The following is a 12,275-nucleotide window of genomic DNA, read 5'->3' as shown; positions in this document are numbered from 1 at the left end:
GGAAATGACCAACTCTAATTCTTCGTAGCAGCTTAGGCCCTCCACTATGTAGCGGTGCCAAAACTCTGCAAAAGTATACCACGCCCATGTCGATGCCAGATGAAGAAGTTTTAGCACCGCCCACACTATGTGAAAGAATTTGGCATTCAATGAAGCTAGGGCCCATGTACATAAACTACTATATATCAGCCCATCTCACCCTACTAGCAGCGTCCTGGTTCCTAGCTCGTTGCCAGCTCTTTGCGTTAGAAGGACGGCCGGCGCGCTTAATTTACTCTGCAGATGGATTTGGCACCGGAGCAAGTAGATGCTCCGGTTCTCTAAAATTTTGTTATGGCACCTGCTAGGCAATGGAGGGCACCGGTGCCCAATGAAGTAAAAGTGATTTTGGCACCGATTTTAGCCTACATAGTGGAAGGCCTTATCATATGAAACATATGAAGCAATCCAGGACTGATATAACCGGGGAAAGAAAAGGCTACAACATGTGACATAACTTCCATAGTTCCATACCATTTGCCAACCAACCACTCTTGGTTCGGCATTTCATTTCCAGGGATTCAAACCCGTCGGTTTCGGCGGGGATCGCTCTGTTCAAGGATACCTTAAGGCCACCCCCGAGAAAATTAGAGGGGCCTTACAAGCAGCAGAAACGAAAAACGACAGTGGCACGCGGATCAAATCTACACATCGGAAAAGCTTGCAATGTACAACTGGGCCTATTGCAGCAGTGGGTATGATGAACCTGAAACTGCAGAAGCTGTTATCACCTCACCCTGCATGCTGGCACGGCAGGGGAGCACTTGGGGTTGGGAATGGCCCTGCAGTGGACGCTGTTTCCGGTCAGGCCGCGGCGAACTCTATAGTCAGGGAGGCCGCCGGCTTGAACAACGGCTCCATCGCTCCCACCGCCACTCTGCAATGGCTCGAGCGTCTCTACGACATCGCTCATCAGGGGCCTGGCCTTGGGGTTCTGGCTCAGACAGTAGTATGCAAGGCTGCAGGCCTTGTGAGCTGCTCTCACTGAATACTGTCCCTCCAGTTTTGGGTCGATGATTTGGTGAAGCCGCCTCTTGTCGCTCAGCTTGGGGCGAACCCAGTCAACCAGGCTGTGCTCCCTGCTTGCCCTGGATTTGTCGATGGACTTCCGCCCTGTCAGGAGCTCCAGAAGGACCACACCAAAGCTGTAGACATCACTTCTAGCTGTCAAGTGACCTGTCCAGTAGGTATATTCATGAGGTTGCCAGGAGAGACAAAAAAGTTACATGCATTTTTCCTATCGCATCAAAAAATATTTTTTACAAGGTAAAAAATTATTCCACACCAAATAAAACCAATACATGGTATATTTGTGTGTGATCTCAGATCATGTAGTTGCTCTGGTGACTGGCTAATATGACACCAAGAAGCTCATATCCAAACAGTTTGCCAGTAATGGCATGATGGCATCATTCAGCGAATTTATTTACCAAAGAAATTGTTGGAAAATGAGGGTAATACCAGTCATCACATATTCAGGGGCGGCATAACCATATGTTCCCATCACCCGTGTTGATACATGGGTCTCATCACCTTCTGGGCCAGCTTTTGCCAGGCCAAAGTCTGACAGTTTAGCAGTATAATCCTGTGGCAATGTAAATAAGAGGCAAATGTCATTATCACAAACAATTAGGTATTTCTGATGGATATGCAAAGAACTGAGAAGAAAAAAAGAAGCATGGGCAAGTAGCCAAGTATGAACACTCAACAGAGTCCAGCAGAATATTTGAGGTCTTGAAATCCCTGTAGATAACAGGCCTTTCAGCATTGTGGAGACAAGCCAACCCTTTGGCAGCTCCCAGTGCAATAGACATCCTAGTTGCCCAGGGTAACGGAGTAGCTGTCTCTGAGGGGGGAAACAAGAGAAGGAGTCAGCAAAACTTTTTTCGCTGTTTCATATACAAGTTTAATCCAAAATATAAATATAGCTCATACAATAGGAGAAAGAATAAACTAATAGGCAATTTTTGCAATTTGGATATAGCTCGTAAATAAATTTTCAACAGATACACAACAAACAGACCAGATTCAGGCTTCAGCTGCAGAAGTGAAGCACTGGCAGTTACATGTGGAAATTACTAGTTTACTGGATAATCTCTAACACAAATGCTGATGATTAAGTTCAAATCCTGAACTGAGTCTACCAGTATCTGTTTCCAACAAGCCGAAGCTGATTTTATATGCCAAGCAGAACTTATTAAGCTATTCTAGATCAGGGAAGATACAGAGAACTGGGCATTGCTCACTTGGCTACATGAGTGAGTGTATAAAAATGCCTAATGCTACATGGCAATGAAAAGTTACATCACACCGGTATACTGACAAGAAAATAATATACTTCTATTATCCACGTTGTGGTCATCATGACGATGGTATTGATGGCATTAGAGAAAGAATCGGGGGAATATATGTAAAGATATGGCGCCACAGAAATTCTTTTATGATATCATGTGAGCTGCCAAGAGTAGTAGAGTATTACTTCGAAACAAGTGGTTTTCCAGACTTCCTCGAAACATGAACTCATAGACAAGCAGCCTGTGGTCATCTTCACAGCAATATCCAATCAACTTTACTAGGTTTGGATGTTTTAGCTGCCCCAAGAAATTAACCTCAGTCTGACAAAGAAATAAAAAATGAGTAACACATTGAGAACTTTTTAGCAAAAGAAAAACAAAGAAATTACTTAACAGGGTAATAATATTACCAAAGCCATTGAACACGGTTGCTAAAAAATAATATGATAACCCTGGCATCGTTCTTCATAGTTACATAGGAAATCAGTCTCTCTGGTTGGTGTTGTTGCTTGTGCTGACCATAGCACTATTATGTTTCCAAATGCAATACACGACAATGAATGCATGATTTTAGTAACTACAAGCATGACTCAGGGGCTATGCTTATATCATTCACATGCACGATAAAAATAACCTTTCTCAACTTACGAATTTTCCAGTTTCCACATTCTGAGTAAATTAGTTACAGTAATACATCAACTACTCTCAATTAAATGTATACTAAATAAAATGTGTTTTTGTCATTTTTTTTCATTTTAGCTTATAGAGAATTATCCTGACCAGGCATGCTAATTTGCATGATATTAAGAAAATTAAATGTGCACGGAGTTCTCAATAAGGTTTCTTATTATGTGCTGGTGCTGCAACACATAACATGCATAACTAAATATATCATAGTTCTTGTAATAATCATTAATTTTCAGCATGTCAATGTACATCGTAAACACTATCAGGCATGACAAAACGGAATAACTTGGTTACTCACGAGCCATTCTCTGTGCCCTTGATGTCCATCTTTGTTGAGCACCTTGACGGCAACAGGCAGTGATTTCAGGCCAACCCTGACATTCTCATCTATGTAACCCTTGTAAACAGTCCCAAAGCCTCCTTCTCCAAGAACATAATCGGCCCGAAAGCTCTTTGTGATTGTTTCAAGCTCAAACAACGTGAATGCAATCACATTGTTGTATATGGAAATGTTCTTGGCATCTTCGATTTTCCTAGGTGTTGGAGGGTCACTCACATCTGATGAGGTGCGGGTGTGCTTCCTATCTGCAAGAGCATTCTTGTCGGACTGTTGTAACAAGTGGACTTGCTGAACTGAAAACATAGCATTGCAATGACAGAAAAATAAGTTCATGTTAGTGCCATTTATGCATCAGTCGGATAAACTAAAAACAGACTATCACATTAAAAAGGGTAAAGCATTACAGATCTAATACTTAGTTTCATAAAGAAATCATAAACCATGGAATTCAAGAAAAAAATCTTGAACTCACTCATGTAGTACATAGAGCTGAGTCAAGGTGATTAGTTTGAAAATTACAGAGGGATTGGATTATCAGCAATATTATTATTTTGACAGGCATAATTAAAGAGAGAAGAAAGACAGTTAAGTCTCATTCCCAAGCGCATCAACTTTCTACATTAGCAACTCTGTAAATTGTAAAAGTAACATGAAGACAAGTGAAATGAGAGCAGGCCATTGAATGCTGGCTTGGACTATGTTTCTGAGTATAATAAGAGAGAGAGAGAGAAAAGATTGCACACGCGCAAATTAGTTACAGCAAGGGGTAAACAGGACCACCAGATCTACCACACAGTTGCAGATTGCTTTTTAAAAAGGCAACTTGGTACTAGAAGAGATTATGTTAACCCAACGTGCAGGATCATGGCTTTCTTTTTTCTGAAAATCTGAAAGTCAACAGTACAGAGTGAGGGAGGGAGCACAGAGATTGCTGCAGCCTCCAGTTCCACTGGGGCAAGGGCCTGTAAATATTTTTTTCCCAATAAGCTCAATGAAGCAGGATTTATGATGCAAGAACCAAGAAGATGAGGAAGGAGAGATGGATGGCAACTTGGGCAGCAAATGCAGGAGGCAAGAAGCCACGGTTGAACAAAAGTTGATACTCATATCAGAGGAGAGAAATCAAATGGGGATTCAAGACACCACAGTTCAACAAAAAAGAAGATAAAATTGGAGCAAAAAATGCAGATTCTATACCAAAGCCCCCCGTTCGAATACAGAAGAAATATTTAGTCAGGCCGAAAGTTTAGATTTCAATCAATCAAAACCCTCATCCGCAGTGCCGATTCGGGCAAGCCCTAGAAGAAAGAAAGTCCGAACTGGCCACACAAGTCACCAGGCGGAAGATCCTAATAAACCGTACGCCGTCACAAAAATCGAAGCAAAGAACGTTCTTCCGGCGATTCCACCAGGAATTCCATAACGCGGACCTCAGCACCCACCGGCCCCAAAGCAAGCATCGGCGAGAAATCCCCAACCCGGCGTCGGGAAGGGTGGCTAAGGAGGAACAAGCAAGGACCTTGCGCGTGCGCGGCGACGACGGCATTCTCCTCCCGCGTGCCGCAGTTCCCCATCTCCCCCCTCCTCGTCTCGCTTGCGGTGTGGCGGTTGGCGGGGCTCTTGTTCCTCTGCCGGCGGTGGCCCAGCCTCTCATCTCATCCTCGGCGGGCGAGCGAGCTTCATCCTTGAGGAGAGGAGAGGAGAGAAGAGAGGAAGCGGAGAGGTGTGTCCTCTGGGGAGCAGCGGAGCGGATGGCTGTGCGAAACAGGAGCCGGCAGGAAGGGGAGGCACCGGCGGCAGAGCCTTAACCGTTACTCACTTGTGACGAGTGACAGACAGGACTGATGAGTGATGGGAGAGGGGTGGTGGCCGTGGCCGTGCCTGTGCCTGTGGCTGTCCTCAAAAAGTACCACCGCCATTTCACTTCATTTCCATCTTGACATTTTTCCAGAGAACCTCATAATTAGTTGGCGGTAGCTCGCTTTTCATATTGCTGAACTTTTTTTACAGCCAATGTGGCACCGGTATGGAGAAAAAACTTCAAAAATTAATACCGGGGGATGCAAAATTAGTCTCCATCGTAGAAACAGGGTCCGTAAACAGTTGACTTCGTGGATTTGTTTGGGAATCCGGCACCGTGTGGTACAAATGTACGAACCATGAACAGGCGGATCCACCGCCTGCCAAAGATTCCTCTTGCTACGGAACAATTCTTTCACGAGTGAACAATGCTCATGGACTTGGACTAAAAAAGAGAGAGAAGAGATTTGATGGTTTACCGTTCTTTGCGAGTTAACAATGATGATTTACCTACCATTTCAACACACAATCTTATCTGTTTCCCGTCTCAAAACAAAAGGTGCTGCGCTGGAATCACATTACGTGGCTTTGGGGAATCCAGCTACAGGAGAAACAGGGAAGGCAGAGCTCTTCCCCTTTTCACGCGACGCTTTGATCTTACATAAGTAAATTGTAAATTATAAGAATGTTGGTTTTAGAAACGAGTGGTTATCCTTTTCCAACCTTATCTACAACCGAAGAGCGGATGGCTAAACCACTTATTGAGCATGATTTATCAATCTATGATCCTTGGATTATGCGCAAAAAAAAAAATCTATGATCCTTGGACACCGAGGGTATTTTGAGGGTCCTTGGGATGATGTCTTACTTCTTATAGGGTGTTGAGAATGGGCTCCGACTATAGATTTTTCTACTTTTGCTACTATAAAAAGATCAATTTTATGAGTGACATGTCCACAAATTCTCAATAAATAAGACAGTTTGTGCAAAACCATGAATTCTGTTTTTTGGCCCTCTTCAAAAATTATTTTTACACAAGATTTTTTTTCCAATTTGTGGGATATATGCCTCGTTTGTTGTTCTGAAATACCAAATTATTATACATTTCAATCGCATTCCTCCACACGTATGCTTTGCAGGGACGAACAACAAAGCTCTTTGTCATGTCATCCACATGATGATCTCAATTAATTTTAGTATAAGAAATTTGTTGATGTGTTTAGTAAATTAGCAATTTTTTGATTAGTCGAATCCAGAAGTAAATCATAAACATGGCATTGACAATATTAATCTCATGCTGATATCTAACCATGCAATGAGCACATTCATCTACGCAAGTAGCAAGCAAGGTGAAAACAATAATGAACGGGAGAGGAATAAACAAGTTATACCCTCCAGTTGGCCAGCTCGAATTCGCGGCGGCAGCCTTCTCGGCGCTCTTCTTCTCAGCAGCAACAACACTGTTCCTATCGGCCTCAGTAGACATGACGATGGCGAAGGCGACGAGGATGTAGCTAACAGAGCGAACAAAGATGAACAACAATGAGCAGTCGTGTCCGAGAGACGCTTCCCAAAAACCTAATCACCCTTCTCCCGGTGCAGGATCGCAAAATGGTGGGGTTCCGGAGGTCTGCTCCCCCGTACAACCGTGCACGCAGTAGACGGGATGGAGTCGCCGGAGGCAACAACAGTCAGCAGAACGACGGTAAGTTGTGAGCGTGAGGAGGCAGATGTGATCTGATCCGGGTTGCAGCTAGGGTTGTTGACGCCCCCAATATATGGGCGGGGTTGGGTAGGGAGGCGTGGGTTGGGCCGGGAATGACTGATAATTAATGGCCAATTAATCATCGCTACTTGACCGGCAAAACTTAAGCGCGCAGATGAGGTCGGCTCGATCACGAGACACAACGCGTGCGGGGGCGATGCATGTCGAGGCGGGCGGCGAAGGAGTAGTGCGCAGGGACCACTCCTCTTCTCAAGATCTAAGAGCATGTGGAAGAGAAACCCCCTTAGGGCATGTACAATGCATAGCCCTAGGGTGATGCCTCATACGCCATGTAAAATCGGATGTCAGAAAAAGTAGGTTCGGATGGAACAGTGGGATCCTCTGCAGGAGGCGGGTGCTTGGGGAGAAAAAATGTGGTCCGATGCATAAAGCTGAAAAAGTTGAAGTAAAGAGTAGGGATGCATGTGTAGTGGGAGTCTACTTTTTATTATTTGGTGAGGCCCACTAGTAGTAGCTTGCATTGGGGGAGAATCAATTTAGATGCCTCATGCTACTTTTTGTCATGGGGCATCTGTATCCATACGACACCATTGTACATGTCCTCATAATGGGGTCTCAAATCTCCTCCACTTGTGAGGTGGGACTAAACTTCCCACCACTTTGTCATGACACCTATATGGGCTCACCCTATATTTCAACAATACCCCACCAGATCTCGAAGGCCCATAGTGTTGTATATGTTCCAAACACTATTTTGATATACCGGTATTTTTAGGGAAGACCAGTTAAACTGAAAATCAACCTAGAGCAAATAACTACACTTCTTCACAACCGAACAAATGGAAGATGCCTTGAATTGTCGGTTTGGTGTAAAGAAGTTTCGCCAAATTTCTTACAGGTACTAGGCCATCGAAGATTAACCACTTGGGTGGCGCATATTGTTGGGGAACGTAGTAATTTCAAAAAAAATCCTACGCACACGCAAGATCATGGTGATGCATAGCAACGAGAGGGGAGAGTGCCGTCCACGTACCCTCGTAGACCATTAAGCGGAAGCGTTATGACAACGCGGTTCATGTAGTCGTACGTCTTCACGATCGACCGATCCTCAGTACCGAACGTACGGCACCTCCGCGTTCAGCACACGTTCAGCTCGATGACGTCTCGCGAACTCACGATCCAGTAGAGCTTGAGGGAGAGTTTCGTCAGCACGACGGCGTGGTGACAATGTTGATGAAGCTACCGACGCAGGGCTTCGCCTAAGCACCGCTACGATATGACCGAGGTGGATTATGGTGGAGGGGGGCACCGCACGCGGCTAAAAGATCAATGATCAATTGTTGTTTCCTTGGGGTGCCCCCCCCCCCCCGCACCCGTATATAAAGGAGCTAGGGGGGAGGCGGCCGGCCAAGGAGGAGGGCGCGCCAAGGGGGGAGTCCTACTCCCACCGGGAATAGGACTCCTCCTTTCCTAGTAGGAGTAGGAGAAGGGGGAAGGAGGAGAGAGAGGGAAAGGAAAGGGGGGCGCCCCCCCTCCTTGTCCAATTCGGACTAGAGGGGGAGGGGGGCGCGGCCTGCCCTGGCCGCCCTCTTCTTCTCCACTAAGGCCCATTAGGCCCAATATACTCCCCGGGGGGTTCCGGTAAACCCCCGGTACTCCGGTATATGTCCGAAACCTCCCGAAACACTTCCGGTGTCCGAACATAGTCATCCAATATATCGATCTTTACGTCTCGACCATTTCGAGACTCTTCCTCATGTCCGTGATCATATCCGGGACTCCGAACTACCTTCGGTACATCAAAACTATAAACTCATAATACCGATCGGCACAGAACTTTAAGCGTGCGGACCCTACGGGTTCGAGAACTATGTAGACATGACCGAGACACATTTCCGGTCAATAACCAATAGGAGAACCTGGATGCTCATATCGGTTCCCACATATTCTACGAAGATCTTTATCGGTCAAACCGCATAACAACATATGTTGTTCCTTTTGTCATCGGTATGTTACTTGCCCGAGATTCGATCGCCGGTATCTCAATACCTAGCTCAATCTCGTTACCGGCAAGTCTCTTTACTCGTTCCGTAGTGCATCATCCCGTAACTAACTCATTAGTCACATTGCTTGCAAGGCTTATAGTGATGTGCATTACCGAGAGGGCCCAGAGATACCTCTCCGACGATCGGAGTGACAAATCCCAATCTCGATCTATGCCAACTCAACAAGTACCATCGGAGACACCTGTAGAGCACCTTTATAATCACCTAGTTATGTTGTGACGTTTGGTAGCACACAAAGTGTTCCTCCGGTAATCGGGAGTTGCATAATCTCATAGTCATAGGAACATGTATAAGTCATGAAGAAAGCAATAGCAGTAAACTAAACGATCAAGTGCTAAGCTAACGGAATGGGTCAAGTCAATCACATCATTCTCCTAATGATGTGATCCAGTTAATCAAATGACAACTCATGTCTATGGCTAGGAAACTCAACCATCTTTGATCAACGAGCTAGTCAAGTAGAGGCATACTAGTGACACTGTGTTTGTCTATGTATTCACACATGTATTATGTTTCCGGTTAATACAATTCTAGCATGAATAATAAACATTTATCACGATATGAGGAAATAAATAATAACTTTATTATTGCCTCTCGGTCATATTTCCTTCAGTCTCCCAATTGCACTAGAGTCAATAATCTATATTACAGAGTAATGATTCTAACACCCATGGAATGTTGGTGCTGATCATGTTTTGCTCGTGGAAGAGGCTTAGTCAACGGGTCTGCAACATTCAGATCCGTATGTATCTTGCAAATCTCTATGTCTCCCACCTGGACTTGATCCCGGATGGAATTGAAGCGTCTCTTGATGTGCTTGGTTCTCTTGTGAAATCTGGATTCCTTTGCCAAGGCAATTGCACCAGTATTGTCACAAAAGATTTTCATCGGACCCGATGCACTAGGTATGATACCTAGATCAGATATGAACTCCTTCATCCAGACTCCTTCATTTGCTGCTTCCGAAGCAGCTATGTACTCCGCTTCACACGTAGATCCTGCCACGACACTTTGTTTAGAACTGCACCAACTAACAGCTCCACCGTTCAATGTAAACACGTATCCGGTTTGCGATTTAGAATTGTCTGGATCAGTGTCAAAGCTTGCATCGACGTAACCATTTACGACAAGCTCTTTGTCACCCCCATAAACGAGAAACATATCCTTAGTCCTTTTCAGGTATTTCAGGATGTTCTTGACCGCTGTCCAGTGATCCATTCCTGGATTACTTTGGTACCTCCCTGCTAAGCTAATAGCAAGGCACACATCAGGTCTGGTACACAGCATTGCATACATGATAGAGCCTATGGCTGAAGCATAGGGAACACTTTTCATTTTCTCTCTATCTTCTGCAGTGGTCGGGCATTGAGTCTCACTCAACTTCACACCTTGTAACACAGGCAAGAACCCTTTCTTTGCTTGATCCATTTTGAACTTCTTCAAAACTTTGTCAAGGTATGTGCTTTGTAAAAGTCCAATTAAGCATCTTGATCTATCTCTATAGATCTTGATGCCCAATATGTAAGCAGGTTCACCAAGGTCTTTCATTGAAAAACTCTTATTCAAGTATCCTTTTATGCTATCCAGAAATTCTATATCATTTCCAATTAGCAATATGTCATCCACATATAATATTAGAAATGCTACAGAGCTCCCACTCACTTTCTTGTAAATACATGCTTCTCCAAAAGTCTGTATAAAACCATAAGCTTTGATCACACTATCAAAACGGTTATTCCAACTCCGAGAGGCTTGCACCAGTCCATAAATGGATCGCTGGAGCTTGCACACTTTGTTAGCTCCCTTTGGATCGACAAAACCTTCCGGTTGCATCATATACAACTCTTCTTCCAGAAATCCATTCAGGAATGCAGTTTTGACATCCATTTGCCAAACTTCATAATGATAAAATGCGGCAATTGCTAACATGATTCGGACAGACTTAAGCATCGCTATGGGTGAGAAAGTCTCATCATAGTCAACTCCTTGAACTTGTCGAAAACCTGTCGCAACAAGTCGAGCTTTGTAGAAAGTAACATTACCGTCAGCTTCAGTCTTCTTCTTGATGATCCATTTATTTTCTATGGCTTGCCGATCATCGGGCAAGTCAACCAAAGTCCACACTTTGTTCTCATACATGGATCCCATCTCAGATTTCATGGCCTGTGACGCCCCCGATTTGACCGTACACTAATCATGCACGCAAATGTGTACGATCAAGATCAGGGACTCACGGGAAGATATCACAACACAACTCTAAAACATAAATAAGTCATACAAGCATCATAATACAAGCCAGGGGCCTCGAGGGCTCGAATACAAGTGCTCGATCATAGACGAGTCAGCGGAAGCAACAATATCTGAGTACAGACATAAGTTAAACAAGTTTGCCTTAAGAAGGCTAGCACAAAAGTAGCAACGATCGAAAAGGCAAGGCCTCCTGCCTGGGACCTCCTAACTACTCCTCGAAGCCGAACTCCACGTAGAATCATCCTCGGGATCTCTAGCTCCTGGACTCCAGCATCTGGTTGCGACCATCCGGTATAGAAAGGGGAAAAGAGAGAGAAAAGCAACCGTGAGTACTCATCCAAAGTACTCGCAAGCAAGGAGCTACACTACATATGCATGGGTATATGTGTAAAGGGCCATATCGGTGGACTGAACTGCAGAATGCCAGAATAAGAGGGGGAGAGCTAATCCTGTCGAAGACTACGCTTCTGGCAGCCTCCATCTTGCAGCATGTAGAAGAGAGTAGATTGAAGTCCTCCAAGTAGCATCGTATAGCATAATCCTACCCGGCGATCCCCTCCTCGTCGCCCTGTTAGAGAGCGATCACCGGGTTATATCTGGCACTTGGAAGGGTGTGTTTTATTAAGTATCCAGTTCTAGTTGTCATAAGGTCAAGGTACAACTCCGGGTCGTCCTTTTACCGAGGGACACGGCTATTCAAATAGATAAACTTCCCTGCAGGGGTGCACCACATAACCCAACACGCTCGATCCCATTTGGCCGGACACACTTTCCTGGGTCATGCCCGGCCTCGGAAGATCAACACGTCGCAGCCCCACCTAGGCTCAACAGAGAGGTCAACACGCCGGTCTAAATCCTATGCGCGCAGGGGTCTGGGCCCATCGCCCATTGCACACCTGCACGTTGCGAGGGCGGCCGGAAGCAGACCTAGCCTAGCAGGCGTTCCAGTCCAATCCGGCGCGCGCCGCTCCGTCGCTGACGTCAAGAAGAGCTTCGGCTGATACCACGACGTCGAGTGCCCATAACTGTTCCCGCGTAGCTGGTTAGTGCGTATAGACCAAATGGCCAGACTC

At 45.2% G+C, this 12,275-nt stretch overlaps 1 protein-coding gene across 2 annotated transcripts; it reads right to left on the bottom strand.

Annotated features, from left to right (window-relative positions):
• Positions 1-488: 488 nt before the first annotated feature.
• On the bottom strand, positions 489-5,217 carry LOC109775232 (probable serine/threonine-protein kinase PBL8). 2 transcript variants are annotated; one of them, XM_073500168.1, is made up of 6 exons: positions 4,880-5,217; positions 3,319-3,627; positions 2,519-2,654; positions 1,749-1,885; positions 1,501-1,624; positions 489-1,215 (listed from the first exon to the last, which is right to left on the bottom strand). In XM_073500168.1, the coding sequence occupies exons 1-6, from the start codon at positions 5,012-5,014 to the stop codon at positions 767-769; spliced, it is 1,290 nt and encodes a 429-aa protein (XP_073356269.1). In that variant the 5' UTR covers positions 5,015-5,217; the 3' UTR covers positions 489-766. The 2 variants fall into 2 exon arrangements, with proteins under 2 accessions (XP_073356269.1, XP_020189574.1); XM_020333985.4 differs by having other exon boundaries at positions 3,319-3,653; positions 4,880-5,208.
• Between the last annotated feature and the right edge of the window lie 7,058 nt (positions 5,218-12,275).

This window comes from Aegilops tauschii, chromosome 5 (assembly GCF_002575655.3).
Source record: "Aegilops tauschii subsp. strangulata cultivar AL8/78 chromosome 5, Aet v6.0, whole genome shotgun sequence".
Taxonomy (NCBI): Eukaryota; Viridiplantae; Streptophyta; class Magnoliopsida; order Poales; family Poaceae; genus Aegilops; species Aegilops tauschii.
Note: the sequence above shows the minus strand (reverse complement) of the source record. Positions and strands in the feature narration are given on the sequence as shown.